At 43.4% G+C, this 19,327-nt stretch overlaps 1 protein-coding gene across 2 annotated transcripts in view; it reads left to right on the forward strand.

The window, feature by feature from the left end:
• Positions 1-8,610: 8,610 nt before the first annotated feature.
• Positions 8,611-19,327, forward strand: part of PLCB1 (phospholipase C beta 1) — a 660,162-nt gene continuing 649,445 nt past the window's right edge. For both annotated transcript variants that reach the window (XM_080685590.1, XM_080685589.1), the window contains exon 1: positions 8,611-9,154. In XM_080685590.1, coding sequence (XP_080541716.1) covers positions 9,056-9,154 — 99 coding nt within the window. In that variant the 5' untranslated portion in view covers positions 8,611-9,055. The remainder of the gene's footprint in view (positions 9,155-19,327) is intronic.

Raw genomic sequence — 19,327 nt, forward strand, 5'->3', positions numbered from 1 at the left:
GAGGCTCGGTGCACGACATTCGTGCACTTTGGGGGGGGGGGCAGGGAATCTCCTCAGCCCAGCCTGCACCCTCTCGCAGTCCGGCAGGGAGCCAGCCTAAGCCAGCAGGTAGACAATCCCTGAGGGATCTCCTTAGCACTGCCTTGGAAGTGGGAGAGATTCCTGTCACCGCCATTGTGCTTGCCAGCTGTGAGCCCAGCTTCTGGCTAAGTGGTGCTCCCCCTGTGGGAGCACACTGACCACCAGGGGACAGCTCCTGCATTGAGCGTCTGCCCCCTGGTGGTCAGTATGCGTCATAGCGACTGGTCGTTCCACCGTTCAGTCAATTTGCATATTAGCCTTTTATTATATAGGATCTGTGTCTATTTTCCATTGACAATGGTGGAGTTGAGTAGTTGTGATAGAGTCCATTAGGCATACAAGCCTAAAATATTTACTCTCTAACCTTTACTTAAAATGTCTGTCCATCCCTGCCACACAGTTAAAGATTATATTTTATCTAATAAATTAATCTGAATAGGTAGCATATGGTATGATTAGAATTAGAATGTCGGGTCATTGCAAATCTTACATTGTTTCATCGGTTGGAAGGTGCAGTGGCAACATAGCTCAAATAATAGAATATAATACATTGGAGCTTGGAAATTCTCTTCATTGTCTTCATTGCAACTTCATTTTTCCCATAGTAACTACTCCGTAAAACAAAAGTTACTACTTGTTTTTAGGGCATTTTTATTTTTTTTCTCTGTAGTCAAGCAAAGGGGGTGTCTTTTCCATGTTCATATGGATGATCTTAAAAAATTTTACTACAATTTTAAGTAAATCATTTTCCAAGTTATTTTTCTTTTTAATTTGTAAAATAGTCACTGCCATCTGTTGCTTGGCTTAGCTGTTCTTTGTGCTCTTTGCTCATGTTTGTATACCGGAATTGGATGTGCAATATGTACCAATGGGATAATATATAGTAGGGAAATGCATATATGTTTATAAAATATCCATAATTAATCAACATATATGAGTAGAAATTGATTCAAATTTTGATTTGCCCTAAAGTGCTCACCTGGTACGCTTTTTGTGAATGTAGAAACCCAGCTCAATGTTATTTTTTATCTATTCGACTCAGTTTGGCATCACTAAGCTGGGGCCACAATGATACGGGATTATTTATTTATTTCAGTCTTTAAAATCTGGACACTGAAATATATGTTTCCCCTCTGAGTCATGCTATTTAGTTAGATGAAGGATGAAATTGTCCAAACCCTTGTTCTGTCAATTCCCTAGAATATTATAATGTCAGCATTGAAGTAAAAGATGGTATTCAAGTGAGGAAAAGCAAAACTTCCCAGTCTCTGTAAATCATCATAGATTGATATACACGGTGACATCTATTTCTAATTATTTAGCTGTTACAGTAGCATTGGGACTTCTTTTTATTAAAATGCATCACTGTGCTGGCTCCCTCATGACTTACCCTCCCCATATTTTATGTACAATTATTTTCTGGGAAAACCAGTGTTTCTATACTGATTCTGAATAGGTGGATGACTTAGAGCCAGCAATTCCTTCAGAGAAATACATGGCACAGAGCGCTGAAAGTCATTAGAGAACAGAGGTGGAACAAAACAATAGAACTAAAAGTCACCTGAGTGTTGGGTGTTTACCTTTATACCAGTTAAGGTTAGTTGTGGCTACGTAGGCTGAAAACTCCCAAATGATAGGGGTTTAAATAAGATAGGAGCTTTTTTTTTCTCTCTCTCTTTTAAAATGTAAGTATTCAGGGTGGTGTGATGGTTGGGAGACCCAAAGACTTTCATCTTTCTGCTCCACCAGCCTAGCTCCTGGCTTCCATTCTCAAGTTCACCTCATGCAGGAACTTCAGCCATCAAGTGAGGGTTCCCTGGAGCAAGAAGGAGCGAGGAGGGAAGGTGAACAAAGCACATTACTGTTCCAAATTAAATTGTGGTCTATTGAAGGAGGTCATCAAGAGGACGTGACCTCTGGTTTGCCCTGCACGCTGAACCTGGGCAATCGGAGGCTCCTTAAGCCACTCCTGTCCTTGAGATGTATGTATGGATGTGCCACCCACTCAACAATGTGTGCACATCTCAGTCTCTGTGTTGGAGAGTCTGGAGATGGCGGGAGGGAGGATGAGGTGAGGAGGTCTTTCTTCAATGCTTATTATTAGTCCCAAAGCACTGTTTCCAGGGTCCTCACTCCCCAGCACCTGTGAAATCCAGATTCTGCTGAGAGTGTCTGTGCTTAAACATTTTTGGACTTGGATTTCCAAATTCTTTTTTTCAAAATAGTGTTTAAGGCCATCAGTCAGGTTTCAATGAAAAAGTTTGCTTCACATGAAGGGTAAAATAGTGCTTAAATGACTATCAGTTTATTTTTTTTCCTTGTTTTTCAAGAAGAAAAAAATCCCACCACTTTTGTAACGTAAGTGAAGCAATCTGAAAGCTTTTTTCTTTTGTGTGTTAGGATTTGGAGAAAATGCATTGTGCTATTGAGAAAGGGTTTAAGTAAGAGCCTCCAGGGAAGGAAAAGTATAGCTCTTCTCCATGTGCCGGTGGTAATTTTAAGTTGTCATCTTTTGAATCTCTGCCTATTTCAGTGTTTTACTTGATAACAGATCTCACTGAGTCAGAACTTGGCAATTTCATCGTGATGCCTGTTCTTATTTAACATTTAAGGTGTATCAATCTCATTTCTTACATTGACGAGAAGTGTAATGATAATGACAATGATGCTAATGACATGTATTTCTTAGCACAAACACTCCAAAAGTGTATTTCTTGTTCATGAACTGCACCGGTGAACAAATGATCAAGGTGACCTTCACTGGCAGTCATTCCTGGACTCAGGCTAACAGAGGCTCTGCCTTTTCCATGCATTGACTCCCAGATCACCATTGGGATCATCTTCATCTCAGGCAGCCAGGGAGGAAAGAAGCATGGACAGCACATGTGCAGGGTGTGATGTGCCAAAGACTATTTAATGTAACCCAGATGCAGTTATAATGAAGCTAGTTCTAGGAAGTGTTTCTCCAAATCTCTCCGTTAGCTTCAAAAAAGATAGAGTCAGAGGAAGTCTGATGCCTACATGCAATTAGAAGTCATTTATTTATCATGGAAAAGTGCTTTTGAAATCTAGAAATTTAGAGATGAAAATGGGTATGATTAAAGTTTATAGACTCAATGCAGGCAAAGAAGTTGACTAAATCACAGACCACAGAATTAGGATGCTGTCTTCAAATGTTGCACATAAAAATGTTATTCTAGGGCACACAAAGGCAATATAGTGCAATTTTAGAATAATTATAAATGCATTCACTACTACTGATTAGCACTCTATGACAGAGACTTACATGATTTCATTTGATCTTTACAATAATTCTTCCAGATAGTGTAGTGTGGTGATTAAATGTGCCGGCTCTTGGGTCAAACTGTCTGTGTTTGAATTCTAGTTCTTTTTCTTACTAGCTGGAAAATCTTGGATGAGCTTTTAATCCTTCCCTGACTCAGTTTCCTTCACTATAAAATGGAGATAATGATGGAAACCCAGTTCATGGGGTTAACGCATTAAAAGTATAAAATCCTTAGAACAGTGCATGGCACATAATAAGCTTTCATCAGCATTATTATTTGTCCATTAACACATTAGGCTATTGTATTTCAGAATGGGTAAGAGACTTTCCCAATGCCACATAGCTAGTAATGGGTACAAATGGCTGTTAGAAAGTATGTCTGTTCAAATCAGAACACCTGTCCTTCCCGCCCTGGGAGGCCTGAAGTGATTAAGAACTGACAAGAGCCCAGCTGGTGTGGCTCAGTGATTGAGTATCGACCTATAATCTAGGACAGTGGTCGGCAAACTCTTTAGTCAACAGAGCCAAATATCAACAGTACAACGATTGAAATTTCTTTTGAGAGCCAAATTTTTTAAACTTAAACTTCTTCTAACGCCACTTCTTCAAAATAGACTCACCCAGGCCGTGGTATTTTGTGGAAGAGCCACACTCAAGGGGCCAAAGAGCCACATGTGCTCGAGAGCCATGGTTTGCTGACCACTGAACTAGGAGGTCACAGTTTGATTTCCCGTCAGGGCATATGCCTGGGTTGCAGGCTTGATCCCCACTAGGCAGCATGCAGGAGGCAACTGATCAATGATTCTCTCTCATCATTGATGTTTCTATCTCTCTCCCTTCCTCTCTGAAATCAATAAAAATATTTTTTTAAAAAAGAACTGACAAGAGACTGGGCCACACTTTCAGCTTTCTATGGGAATTGGGAATACATACCACACATTCAGCTTTCTATGGGAATTGGAAATATTTATATTATGTTGTGATTCAACTACTCAAATCTGAGTTGTAAGTTCTAGAAGTGCCTAGCATCATGATTAAGAGACAATTTTTTTAACAATATATAGTTTATAGCTTTCAGTGAGGAAGGAAGAGGGAGAGAAATAGAAACATCAATGATGAGAATCATCGATCAGTCACTCCCCGCACTGGGTATTAAGCTTGGAACCCGGGCATGTGCTTTGACCTGGAATGGAACTGTGACCTCCTGGTTCATAGTTGACACTCAACCACTGAGCAACACCAGCCAGGCAAGAGACAAATCCTAAAGTCAGAGTTCCAAGACTTGAATTGTATGACCTTGAACATACAATTCACCTTTCCATATCAGTTTTATAATTAGTAAAATGGGGGGATAATAATATTGTCCACCAGATCAATGGAGAGTAACAATAAGGTTTAAGTAATAAACACATTTATTGCTTCATTTACTAGAAAGTCTAGAGGTGGTTCAGAAGGTTAACAGTCTCATGAAGAGACTCTTTGCATCTTTCTACTTGGCTGTCTTCTTTACACACACACACACACACACACACACACAGAGAGAGAGAGAGAGAGAGAGAGAGAGAGAGAGAGAGAGGGAATTTCTCTGAAGCCCCATCTCCTTTAATCCATTGGCCAGATGAGGGTCCCTTAACTACCTCCTAAACCAATCAAAGACAAAAGAGAATGGGACTCTATAATAATTAGTTTAGCCAATAAACAGACTAACAGTTTTCGACTGGTGTGCAGCAAGAATTTTTAAAACATGCAATACCTGACTATTTAGTCAGAGGCATTGACCTCTTTTCCCTTAGATTGTCAAATAAAAATTGACAACAGCCAACACAACAATAGCCATCTGGTGTGAATGCTCTGTCTTGAACTATACATATATAGATCACATAATAGAGTTGCATTTTATGTATAAGGTTGTGTCTGATTGGTTAATTCTTGGTACCAGAAATCCTTATATACAAGGAGATGCACTTGATTTTCTTAAAAAGCCACTTTGGAGAAAAAAGGGTAATTATTTTTTTTAAAAATCAATCTAAATTATACCTATTTTTTGTCAGATTGGTGTGCCACAGAATTTTAGTAATTGGTTTATGCATGCCATGAGATGAAAAAGGTTGAAAAGGAGGAGCCACCTTCCCTATGCACCATTGCCACCTGAACCAAATCAGGGTTTGCTTACAAGAAAAAGAGGGTGGGAAGATGCAGTTGAACAGTAAGAGTTATGCTACTGAATGTCTGGGAAGTGCTTCGCTTAGTGCTCTGGCTTAGTGAATACTCAATAAAGCTTGGCTTTGCTGACTCCCTGAGGCTGACATTCTAGAGGGCAATTCTGTGCTCTCACAAAAAACAGACCTTCCTATTGTTTTGAAAACAGAACAGAGCATTGAATTTGATGGATCATAGGTCTGGCTCCAAGAATTTTGGTGTTCTTACATGTCCCTTTGCATGACAAATATCCCCACACATTAAAAATGTTTCTTTCTTGGATCCTTAATCAGAGGTGTGGAAAATGAGGGAGTTGAACCAAGCTGCCTCAAGCCTTGTCCTACGTCTTGAAAGGGTTTATCTCGCAGTCATCCTGAATCAAACTGCATCCTCTTGCTGGCAGAAGAAGTTCTTGCAGCCCCTGTTTGTCTGGAAGAAAAACACCGTTGAGAATTATACAGCTTTAGCCTCCTTACAATTCACATTCACAGCAACAGCTGGGAAGAATCAAGAATAATAGATGAATGACTCAACCAGCTCTTGCCACAATAATGGCATGTAACAAATGACCCCACAGCTCAGTGTCATTCAACAATGAGTATTTATTGTCATGCTCATATGTCTTCAGGTTGGCTGGGTTATGGCAGATCTACTATAGGTTCTGTTGGATTTGCCTGCAAGCTGCAGGTTGGACCTAGGTCTGCATCATATCGCTCCTTGAGATATGTTTATGTCACAGCAATGACAAGAAACCCAAGAAGGTATGCTAAACCTCACAAGCATATTTCAAGCCTTTGCTCATGATACATTTTCTAACATCTCATTGACCAAAGCAAGTCATATTGCCCAACAGCAATAGAGTGGATAGACACAGGATCTGTAGTTGACAACTGCAAGGTCACATGGAAAAGGAACAGAGAACAATGATGCAATACACCCCCAGGAAGAGACTCAGTCTGCCTTCTCATTTAGCTAGAGCCCATTTCTAATCCTCCAAATCCCTCTTCTAGAGGGCACATCCCCTGTCTGTTTTGCTTTCCTAAGCCAGTGTGGTGGGTAAAACCTATTTGACGAATAATCTTTCCAGTAGATAACTAAGATGTTGTGGGGGAAAGAAAGATAGAAAGGAAAAGAGAAAAGAATACCTCAGGTAGGATCAGTTTTAAGAACAATTGGGAAGGCCAGGAACCCTGGAAGTAGAGTTTTGTTGCAGTCCTCTAAAGTAAAGAAAGGCAATGTGAGAATGTGACGGGTGCCTTCTGTGAGAGAAGCCAAAGCCGCTGGTTAGGTCTATGGGCAGTATACTCAGTTTTAAGTTTAGGGACATGTGACCAAATTAAACAAGTCAGTTCCTACAGAGATTCTTTGTAGCTGGTGGCTTACAAGGACAAGGCAAGGCCCCCACAGGAGCAGGAGTCAGGGGTTGTGTTCACTGAACTGTCCATGTAATTATCAGACAGTTGGTGATCAAGAAATGTTTTTTGAATGCATTAAAATATTTAATAGCCACTTTATCCATCAGCTTTTTGGTAATATTTTGACTGAGTTGATAAACATTGGGTTTTAGAAGCCCCAGCGTAGAAGACAGGGAGAACAAATACATAAGAGAAAGGAATGTTTCTTTCATTCTTTGTTCATTTTGTTTCTCTTTAAAAAATCAACTTTATTGAGATATAATTTACTTACAATAAAATTCATTACTTCTAGGCAGACAGTTCCATGAGTGTTGATACATAAAAAAGATAATTACTAAAACCTCTAAAAGTTCTCTGGTGCCCTTTCCCATGCAATCCCTGCTCACTCCTAGCCTCAGGCAACCATGGATGTGCTTTAGTCAACATAGACTAGTTTGCCTATTTTAGAATTCTTCTAATGGAATCCTGCAGTTTGTACTTTATTTTTGTCCAGCTTCTTTCACTAGGTAGTATGTCCATTTTTTTAAATTGCTAAATAGTATTCCATTGTTTGGGCATACCACAATTATTTATTCACCTGTTGATTGATATTTGTGATTTCTAGTTTTGACTATTATGCGGAAAGCTATGAACATTGCTGCACAAGGCGGGATAAACATATGCTTTCGTTTCTCTTGAATAAATACTTAGGGATGGAAGTTCTGTGTTTTATCATAAGTAAATGTTTAACTTTATAAGACACTGTTCTCCAAAGTGGTTTTATCATTTTACACCCTCTCCAGCAATGAATGGGATTTCCAGTTTCTCCACCTCCTCTCAAACACTGGTATTATCAGTCTTTTAAATTTTATCCATTCGGATGGGGTTATCCCTTTCTTTTAGAAAAAAAGAAATGAGAAATGTTTGTTGAATGAGTGAAGACAAACATTCTTAGACCTATGTTCCTAAATGAGCAAGTTTCTCTCTCTCTTTCTCTCCTCTCTCTCTCTCTCTCTCTCTCTCTCTCTCTCTCTCTCTCTCTCTCTCTCTCTCTCTCTCTCTCTCTCTCTCCCCCTCCCCTACACACACACACACACACACACACACACACACACACACACGATGGGGCCTTGTGTTTCCCTGAGGACAGGCATACTATCTCAAAATCAAAACTTAACCGCATGCCAGGGCTTCAAAACCAGCGCGCTGCAAACTATCAGGGGCGGAGAGGTTTCCCCAAAGAGCTCTCATTCCAAGCCTCTCAATTGCTCTCTTCTCTACTGATAAATAATAATTGTCTTTTCAAAAAGAGGGTTTGCGGCCGCTGCTGGAGAGCTCCAGCTAGAGAGGAAAGCCGCGGTTTGCCTCTCTGATCCCTCACGAAGGCTCTCTTTCCCACTCAGTTTAGATCCAAAGACACTCGCAGGCTCCCGCTCAAGTTCCCCAGAAAACCCTAGGGACTTTAGGGCTCCAGGACACCCGCTGGTGCCCCAGCAACCAGGCATCGGGGCAGTTCAGAGTGCGTGCGGGAGGCGCGGGCTTTGGCTGCAGTGCGGCCCAGGAGCCGAAAGGTGCCGCTGCGGCCCCGCTTCCCGCCGCCTGACCCTGCGCGCAAAGTTGTGCTGGAAGCCGCCAGGGGAAGGAGGGACCAAGCGCGCGCGGGTGGCGGGGAGAAGGGAGGAGGGAAAGGAGCAGGGCGGTGGGGAGGGGGGGCGCGGAGCGTGTGTCACTCGCTCTCTCCCTCTGTATATAGAGGATGTGCTGAATGGTGCGCTCGGAGGCGGCGGCGGCCGAGGAGCAGTATCCGGCGGTGGCTGGCAGCCGGCGCTGCCCAGCTCGGCTTCTCCTCGCCCTCGGAAGCTCCGCAGCCACCGCGGGTGCCCGACCCCGCTTCCCGCCCGGGGCATGGCCGGGCGCCTGGCCCCCGCGTGCCCCGCTTGCTGAGCCGCGCCGGAGGTGGTGTGGAGGCCGGGAGGCCGGGGGAGGCCGGCGGGGGCACAGAGTCGAGAGCCCCTGGAGCAGAGCGAGGAGCCCGTGCCCAGCGTCCCGTCCCTGCCGCGATCGCCCGGGCCGCCCGGAGCCCCGATGAGCCCAGATGGCCGGGGCTCAGCCCGGAGTGCACGCTTTGCAACTCAAGCCCGTGTGTGTGTCCGACAGCCTCAAGAAGGGCACCAAATTCGTCAAGTGGGATGATGTAAGTATTGGGGGATCGGGCTGGGGCGCTGGCGGGGGCATTGGGCAAGGCGGTGGGGTGGGTGGTGTGGGGGTGGGGCGAGGGGCGCGTTATGCAATGGGCGCCCAGGGAGCCCGTGGGGTCGGCCTTGGGGGCACGGGTTGATGACTGCTGAGGCGGGGAGCAAAGGGCAGGGCTTTGCGCGCGCTCCTGTGTTCTAGGGGCTCAGGACTTGCCATCCTAACTGGGTCTGGCAGGCACCCCAGTGGATCAGGAGGGGCAAGCTTTGCCTCGTGGCGAGTCCTGAGAGTTTGAAAAGTGGACAGTGTGAAGTTGGGACCGGCTGGGTAGCGCCGGTGTGTGAACTAGACGCGCCCTTCTCCGTCCGCAGACGCACCGCTGTTACCTCCTTGCCCTCTTGCAATAAAGGAACAGCCACGACATCCGAAACTGTTTAGTGACTGCTCACCCTCCTTAGCGCTTCCCTGGGAGCCTACATGGCACGGGACACCGCGGTCCAGCCGACAGGTGGTCACTGATGCCAACTTAAGCTCCTGGCTCCAGAGTGAGGGGCACTGAGAAGGGCTGGGGAAGACGCACCTGAGGAGGAGGGCTAGAGAGCAGAGGAGGGCCACTGAGGGAGGGTCCAGGAGGGCTCAATGGGCCTGCGGCCATAGGGAGGGCTAGTTTTTGAGAACTGAACTGGTTGCAGTCCTTATCTTGAAACACATCTGTCAAGACATTCCCCCACAGTTTACCTACATCTTTTACCAGGTTGGGCAGAGCTTAGCTGCAGCCTCCTTCCTGTCCGATCTGCAGTGTTTCACATGAGCCCTGGACCCTAGGATTTCAAGTTATCCCCCCACCACCTAATTGCTTTCAAACATTTAAATTAATCTTGCTGAAATCTTCAGATGGAAGACTTTACAGGATCAATTTGGTGTCCTGGGTGTCATTCAAGATGTTTGACAAGAACACAAACCTAGCTTCCAGGATCTAAGGAAATTTAGGTCCAAATGACTAAGACATCTCTTTAAACAGGAAGAATTATAGGAAAATGAGGCGTATTTCTTGTTGAAAAGCTTTTCCACCTAGTAAATTATAGCCTATTATCCTCCAGGGTATTTTTCTTTAATCTTCTTAAACCATTTTGCAGTGTCTGAAAACAATTTAAATATTACAGGTAGCGAGTCCAATTACTTAGCTGAGTGGGTCTGTGTGTCTGTTTTGTACAGTTGGAAGTGCAAATGGAACTTGGAGTCAGAGCCACAGCTTCCTTGAAAGCTCATGCCAATTACTAACCTCTGTGCACCAGAATGTAAACATGCATCCTTTCACTGTGGGCTTGACACTTTTCTCTTTCTGGTCCAGTCTAATGACCGGATGTTTTGTAAATGGAATAGAATCTAAACAACAAGTTTAGTCTCAGAGTAAATGCTTTGTTTGTGTCAGGGGAAGACAGCAAAAAAGAAAATTCAATAATAAAACAGTCTAGCCCATCTTGTGATCTTCAAATAGAGAGTTAATGTGATGATGGATTTACTGAAAAAGAGAATGAAGGGCAGAAGGAAGAAATAGGTAGTACAGAATGAAAAGGAATTCCAGCATCGTCTCAGGGATTTATTCACGATGATAATTTTAAACTATATTTTAAATAATTCTCCAGAATGTCTTGTTTGGAGGAAAATATCCAGTGTCACTTTGAAAATGAAGGTCTTCTATGGAAACATAGTTTGATAAATCCAGGTAGATTATTTTTATTATTTTCATTCCTGTCACATATATTTGTTCTTCACCTACTGATGATGCCAGGCCCTGCATTAGATTCTGGGAGTGGTGAGGAAAGTGGACAAAATCCCAGCTGATACAGACCTTACATGCTAGGTAGAGAAGACAGGAAATTATCAACAACACCAGTGATATAGAGATGCAATGTGAGTGATGCAATGAGTAATGGAGAGGTCACTAGTCAAACACCACCTGAAGGTGAGACCTCCCTCTGAGCAGTAGAATCTCTGACCTTTTGTAGGGAAGAACCCAGACTATACCCAGGAGTCAAATTATCTGGAATATGATGAATTATCCTGCACGTTTCTCGGCTCTGTTGGCCTCCATGGTGACCTACGGACTGAGAGGGACCCAGGCTTTCCTAGGTGGCCTGTATTCTCCCCAGGGGTCACCCCTCTTCCCTTCCCAATTCATATTTGCCCTTCTAGAACCAAGCCAGTTTAGGTGACCTGGGTAATAGATTGTATCTGAGCAAGTCTGTGTTGAAGACAAAAGAGAGTCCAAAGGCCAGGGTTAACCCCCTGGTTCTTTGTCAGTCAGCTGCGTGACTTTAGGTTAATCAGTTAACTTCTCTGAATCTTGGCTGCCTCTTGGGCAAACTGAGAATGCCACATTTCCTACCCATTTCATCTAATAGTTGGGAGTAGCCGATAGGATAAAGCAGCATTTCTAACACTTGAATGTGCATCAGAGACATCTGGAGGGCTTGGTAAGAGTCAGATTGCTGAGTCCCACCCTCAGTTTCTGATTCAGGAGGTTGGAGGTGGGACCTGGGGATCTGCTTTTCTCATTAGGTTTGAGTGAGGCTGCTGCTGCTGCTGGCCTGAGGAACCACACTTTGACACCACTGAGATAAGATTTGTGAAAGAATTTGAAAAGTGCGATGCACAGCGCAATGTTGTTGGCCTGTGTAAATTTTCGATGGTTTGGGAATTTTATTTTATCTCTGTGTTTGCATTTTGAGAAAGTCATCCAGTTGCTACCTAAGCGGTAGAAAGACCTCAGTGACATAATCCTGGGCAATCCTATATCTGATGCTCAGGCTGGCTCACTTCACCTTTATACATTTCTTTTGAATTTCTTATGTGCAATGAAAAATTTTCAGCATTTTCACCTGCCTCTAGTGGGGGTGTAAGAAAGGGGAAGAAAAGAAGATTTTTGAGAGGCCGTCTAGTCTGATTTTTCTGTCTGGTGCAGGGGAGGCCTTTTGACCCTGACTTTGGAAAATACCTGCTACCAGGGGAATCTCTGTACCTGCTTGTCTAGAAGAAAAGTAAATGCTGGAAATACCTTTAAAAACTCTCAAATATCTCATCTCACTTAAAAATGTAGAATCCTGCTCTCTGGTCTTTAACAAGAAGGCTGGGCAAACTCATAAAGCAATTCTCAATAGTCCATTAGAAAGCATAATGGAACATTTGAACATGATGAGTTTGGGGCTATTTACTATTGTAAAGAGATTATCTCTTGTTCCTTGGGTGATTAAAGCACTATAATTACCATTCCCATTGTCCTGAACACCCTATGGAATGGAAGATGTCACCCAGACTTGCACTGCCCTGCATAATCTATTGGCTATCTACCAATGTCAGGGTGAGGCTCTGGACTCTAAGCGTGGTAGTCAAAAGCTTTGCCATGGGAACTAGCGCATCACAACAAATAGCAGGTGGGTGATGAGCTGGAGCAGGGTTCTGAAGATACCCTGTTGCACCATTGCCAGGCATTAACTTTGCTTTTGCCTGATCCATGGAGAGGTCTGAGGGCCCTCAGGTTCTCTGGGGGCATATGGAAGTATTTCAGTGTCTGAATAGCAAGGCCAAACCTTGAACTCCGGAACTTGGTCAGCCGATAAAGGACTGACCTATCGTGGCTACCTGTTTCACTAGTGATTTCAAAGGGCCACTTGATTCTTGCTTTTATTTTGCATTTGTATATTATCAAGCTCTGATGGTTGAGGTGTGTGTAAAGGTCTGTGACCATTATGGGAGACCGACAGTGGAAGGGCTTACTTTCTCCAACTCAGTTTAGGGAGCTTGGGAGATTGTGAGTGTGGTCCCCTCTCATTTCTGGTGTTTGGCCTTGCTCTGTATTAGAGAGGATGTGGAGGGCAAGAGGAAGGACAGAAACCATACAGTAGGCCACCCCACCCCTGATTCGCCCTATTTAACATCTGAGAACCCTGTCTCTTTGTTCCACAACCTCTGGAGCTTGGAAGGCTTCTCCTCTGTCTGTTCTTTCTTTGTCTCCACTCTCACCCTCCAAATTCAGATCTCACTGTGGTAAGTTACTAAATGCATTGCAACCTCCCTTTCCTCATCTGTAATGCGAGCATTGTAATATTTCCTGCAGCACAAAACAGCTGTGAAGGTCAAGTGAGGGAAGGCTTATGAATTGCTTTGTCTACTGTCTGACATACAGGAAGCCCCAGTAAAACGCGTTTTAAGACGCTATTGTCTCCCCTGTAGTTACAGGGCCACGAGTTTTATCTCACAGTGGTCAGCATGTGTTAGACGCTTCTGTTCTGTCAGTAGGAGATCCAGACCTTCCATGTCCTCTAAGGTATGCTTTGATTTTCATATTTTGTATTTAAAAAGAACAATTCCTTCTTTTTTATAATCCAGGTGTTTGAGAGAAAAATGAATCCAAACAAAAAGCAAGTCAGTTGACAAAGCATCCAAAAGTTTTATTTCCACTTAATAAAACAATACACACACACACACACACACACAGTAAGTACACAAGTATGATTCCTAGAAGGACAAAACAGTTAAAGAAAACTCTTGTAATTTAGCAAGAATTAATATATATATATATTAATCTTACATCGTACAATCTGCCTTACAAGCATAATCTAACATTCAAAACATAATTGCTAGCCTGGCTCATTTGCATTGATGCCCTGTGGATTTAAAACAAGTATCTCCCTCCTCCCTCTCATCCACTCCCCATTCCCACCTCCCCACAGCTAAAACAGGTGATGATAATACTAAAAGCATGCTAGTCTAGTGCACATTTCCCAGCACCCTACACAAAAGCATAGTTAGAACTTTTGTATTGCATTGAACCTGCAGTTATGATGACAAGATTGCCGAGGAGGCAGAGGGGAAGGGTTTCTGAGGTGGGCATTCAGCAGCGTTCGCTTTGAAAAGGTTTTGGGAAATAGGGAAGAGGCAGCTCTGGTTGGCAGGTGCTGGATCTGGATGGGGCCTTCACAGGTTTTAGAAGGGAAGGCTGGCAGGTCCCCTCAAAATGCCACTTGAATATGCCCTGATAGTCAGTCCATTTTTCTTTTCCAAAGAGATGTGGTGACTTTCTCATTGGCAGTAATAACTGTAACCTAAATGTGAGAATATTATTCCAAATAAAGCTCTTTTAAGCTTTTATCAGAGTGTAACATACGTTCAGGAAAACACACAAATCTTGTGTCCAGCTGAATCTATTTTCACAAAACAAGTTCCTCTGGAAGCAGCTATAGAGCAAGGAACAGCAGTGCCAGCCCCTCATGTCCCTGGGTGCGCCCTTCCAGTCCCTATGCCCCCCTGCCCATCTTGGGTAACAATGATCCCAACTTACAACTCCACAGATAAAGTTTTGCCTGCTTTTTATCTAATAAAGCTATTTTTATTTTCTGAGGAAACAAACCCTCTTTAGCCTAAAGCATTTTTAATTATTGCTGGATGAACCCTCTTGAACAATATCAACAAAACTGACTTATTTTCTGTTTAGAAGGCACTTGAATTGGTCCTTATCTGTCCGAAGATGAAGTCTGAGAAGTGAGGCAGGTGTAATGAATGCCCCAAAGGAGGAAAGAGTTCAAGCTCTAGTAATTTAGTAAGGAAATGTCGTGCATGTAGGCTGTTATGGGCACAGACAAGCAGATTATTAGAGGGCTGTTTCTGCACTGTATTTTTCTCTCATAAGTTTTCTCTGTTATCTTGCCTGACGTTGCTATCCCAATCTATGGTGCATTAGGACAATTTGCTCTGCCTGTTAGCATATCTCTAATACTTGCCTTGAAAGTTTAACCTATCAATAAGTAGTTTCAAATTATGTTTACCTGCAGTGACATTTAAATGGGACAGGAACATTTTGCTTTTTTTATGTTGCACTTAGTAACCTGTAGTTAAATATTGCTTTATCGGGATTGTTTCATGTTATCATGAACAAGGAATGCCAACAGAAAATGGATTGGCATTGATTGTGAATTGCTGACTAACGCTATGAATCTCTCATAAATAACAAATCCTTGGTAACGGAAAACGTTAGTTTTCCTGCTGCCTGAGCTAATATTAGGTTCACGCAGCCTTTTTCAGATCATGTCATAAATTCCATCTGCTCAGACAGATTTCATAACGCTCCCTTTCCCCATCTATGCCAGGTCTGACCCCCCAATCAGAGCCATGTGTCCCTATGTATCAGTAGGGAAAGGAACACAGGTGAGACATATTTTTGAGATCACTCATACATGAGAGCCTAAGGAAGCCATCAGTTTCTGTAAAAAACTGAAACAGCATAAGAAGAAGGCTAGACTCTTTAAGAATCTTTCTGATTCCCCTCTGAGCTCTTTAAGCTCTGTTATTTGATTTTATTATCTTCTTCACATGTTAATTTCAATTTTTGGAAATTATAAAAACCTGTATTGAACAAATTCTTAGGTATATAGGTATATGCATTAATTGAGGTCAACTAAATCTATACATTTATCAAGAAACTCGATTATTGTGAATGGGGAAACAGATGGTCACATAAAATAAGAAAAATACTTACTACTAAAACAGAATTAAAAGCATCCTACATATGTTTTTAATTTCAAGGGCTTTTTTAGTTAACAATGTTGGCTTAATGTTTTGTTTCTTTTTACTGCATTGAAATTTTATGAGCAAGTTCAGGGAAAATGGATTACCTAGTAAGAAAAACACTTTTCCCTGAACTAGTCATGGTGGATATCAATGAGTAACATTGATACCTAGGCGATTAAGAGATTATTTTTCTGTTAAAAACTTCTGAGTTTAGGAACTTGTCTATGAGTTAGGTAAGGAAAAGTTAATTTGATTAATTTTATAGAGAGGCCATAGGTGCTCAAAAAGGAGATGGAAGACCACAGAGCAAGTCAGCAAGTGGTCTAGTCAATTTAAAAAAGAAAAATGAAGGGTGTTAACCATGATGTTTTCTTAGATGCGCTGTCTAGGATATGGTTGAGTCTTACTTAATATCCATTCCCACATCCTCTTAGGGGGACTTTATGTAACACAGAGTCTGGAAATCTAAAGCTGCACTTGCTAGACTTCCTTGAGGCATCCAATATTTTGGCTGCCAATGAAGTGACACCAGTATTCCATGCACTCATAGGAGATTTGGAAGGCAGAAATGTGAAAGAGGCTACCTTTCAGCATTCTCTTGGTTGTTTCTGCAGATGAGTGAGATACTGAAGAAGTCTTATCTTCGGTAATCTTCCTTGGGTAGAGAGAGCCAATGGTGATAGTGGCTGCCCCCTGTTTTCAGATTACTTTCCCTTTGTCTTCAACTAAGATGGTGTGTTTTTGACTCCAGGGGTTCCTTCTTGATCGCTCACCTTTCTGAGTGTGATGGAGGCAATAGCTCTCCTTAGCTGTGGTGTTCGGGGCTCATTCATGGAGGCCCAGTCTGAAGCCCACTTTTCCAGACCTTCAAGGGATTCTGCCAAGAGCTTACTTGTCTGGAATTAAATTCCTTTATGTCCACAGATTCTAGAGAGGTTTTTGTTTCCTTCCCTAACCTCTGCCCAATATGGTCTCTCATGGGTCTAGGTTTTCATGATTCTCAGCCCTAATGTGCAATAGCAATCTAGACATTCTCTGTAATTTTCTCTTTCAATATTACTCTTGAGTAAAATAGAGTTTTGCTATAATGCTGCCTCTAGAATTCAGTAAGAGTGATATTTATAACAGGAACTTATACTTGTGAAGCACTATTATTTATTTACATTTACCCCCATGCAGTCATTAAGAGCACCTGAGTGGTAGGAAAAGAGCAAGTATTATTATTCCCATTTTGCATAAGAACAAACTATGAGGCTAGTGACTCGACATGCCCAAGGACTCAAAATTAGTTATGTTGCCTGTGGAAATTAGTCTCTTCCATGGGGTTGTGAGGAAAGCATTCCAAGGACCCATGCACGGGAGATTGTGGTGTGGCAAGATTTATTTGTGATGCAAAATTAAAGGAGTTCCCCTCCTGGGTTCCCAATGTTCCGTCTCTGTCTGTCCTGCCATGGAAAAAGGCCAATCTGGTCTTCATCAAGGCCAAAACAAAGGCCAGTGTCCAGAGTTTCTGTTTCATATTAAAGCTTAGTTCTTTGTGGCCCCAGCAATTTGCCACGAGGGCGAGTATGGGTCACAGAAAGAGAGAGAGAGAGCTCTTTGTTCCTCCAGGGTTATGACCAGGAGCTTTTTCAAAATAACCAATCAGCCTCGCCAGCATGGCTCAGTGGTTTAGTGTGGACCTATGAACCAGGAGGTCACAGTTCGATTACCAGTCGGGGCACAGGCCCAGCTTGTGGGCTCGATTTTTTTTTTTTTTATATTTTATTGATTTTTTACAGAGAGGAAGGAAGAGGGATAGATAGTCAGAAACATCAATGAGAGAGAAACATCGATCAGCTGCCTCATGCACACCTCCTACCGGGGATGTGCTTACAACCAAGTTACATGCCCTTGACCGGAATCGAACCCGGGACCTTTCAGTCCGCAGGCCGACGCTCTATCCACTGAGCCAAACCGGTTTTGGCAATGTGGGCTCGATTTTTAATAGGGGGTGTGCAGGAGACAGCCAATCAATGATTCTCATTGATGTTTCCATCTTTTTGGAGGTTTCTAGAAGATTCTTGAGTAACTTTATAACCGTGGTTTTGAACTCTATACCCAGTAGATTGCTTTCTTCCATTTCTTTCGTTTGTGACATGTTTCTTTGTCTCCGCATTTTGGCTGCTTCCCTGTGTTTGTTTCTATGTATTGGGTAGAGCTGCTATGTCTCCTTGAGTTAGTAGAGTGCTCTTGTGCAGTAGGTGTTCTACAGGACCCAGTGGCTCAGCCTCCCCAGTCACTTGAGCTGGGAGCTCTAGGTGCACCCCTTTGTGGGCTGTGAGCACAGTCTTGTTATAGTTGACACCTGATTGCTGTTGGTGTCACTGGGGACCAGCTGGGACTACAGTGGGAGAGCTTCTGTGCATCAGACATCCTGTGGAGCAGGATTTGCTTCAGTGGGGCTTTAGTGCTCACTGAGTCTGCCCCTTGAGTGTGTCTCTTATGGTCGTATAGAGTTGTAATCTGCTATGGTCTGACACTGACCACTGGGTACACTGGCTCTTGGGTCTCCAGGGAGGTGCAAAGTCAGCCACTGCCTGAGGCCACCCAACAGGAGCTACACAGAGATCTGCGAATTCCTCCTCTTTGTATTGGGTTTGGAAGTACCCTGATGAGGCCCAGCTATGAAGCAAGGCAGGCTGGTGCTGGTTCTCCTGCTGGGTCTTGGACCTTTTATTGATAGGTTTGGGGCTCCCTGACCCAGCTGCAGCTTGTTTGAAAGATTTTTACCCTGAGCAAGAAAAGGTCATTCATATGCAAAAGCTGCTGCACGCAGTTTGGGTGTGGTTGTAAATTGGATGAGGCAGGGTCTTACGAAATCACCAGGGCGGAGCAAACAGAAATGGCTGCCAGTCTGCCCTGTGACTCAGGAGGTCCCAGCATAGAAACAAGGATACCTGCAAGCACCTCTGTCTGGGAGAAAGCCACCCCCGAGTTCCTGCCTGGATGCCAGAGAATCCAGTTCCTCCTCGTATGTGTCTGTGTTTCCCAGAGCCTCGCCCTGGCGCTGGAGCTCAGATGGATCGGGCCCTTGTAAGTTCAGTTTGTGGTGCAGGCCTTTTAAGAGGAACAGCTGGGTCTCCAGCAGCCTATGTGTCACTGAGCCCCAATCCGCACTGGATTTTATAGCTCGTAGTTCTTTTCCCAGCTTTGGGACCCTGGGCTGGGGGTCTGGTGTGGGGCTGGGACCCCTCGCTCCTCCTGGCGGCCTCCACAGAGAGGATCTCCCTCCTGATTAAAAAAGAGGCACACGTGGGTGCGGACCAGTTTTTTCTGTGTTTCCACACCTCCTACCAGTCTCAGTGTGCTTTGTTCTTTACTTTTCTAGTTGTAGGGCTTCCATTCAGCCAGCTTTCCAGCAGTTTTGGATGATGGTTCTGTATTTTATTTGTAATTTTGTTGTGGTTGTGGGATGTGGTGAGTACAGGCATTTACCTACACTGCCATCTTCAAATCCTCCGCCTGCTTTTTCTATGTATCCTGTTTTAAAGGGATTTATGTTATTTAGTTTTACAGTTCATCTTTTTTGATATATACTTTCATATAACTGTATATTCAGGCATAC

The sequence above is a fragment of the Plecotus auritus genome (genome assembly GCF_963455305.1).
Source record: "Plecotus auritus genome assembly, chromosome: 8".
Lineage (NCBI taxonomy): Eukaryota > Metazoa > Chordata > Mammalia > Chiroptera > Vespertilionidae > Plecotus > Plecotus auritus.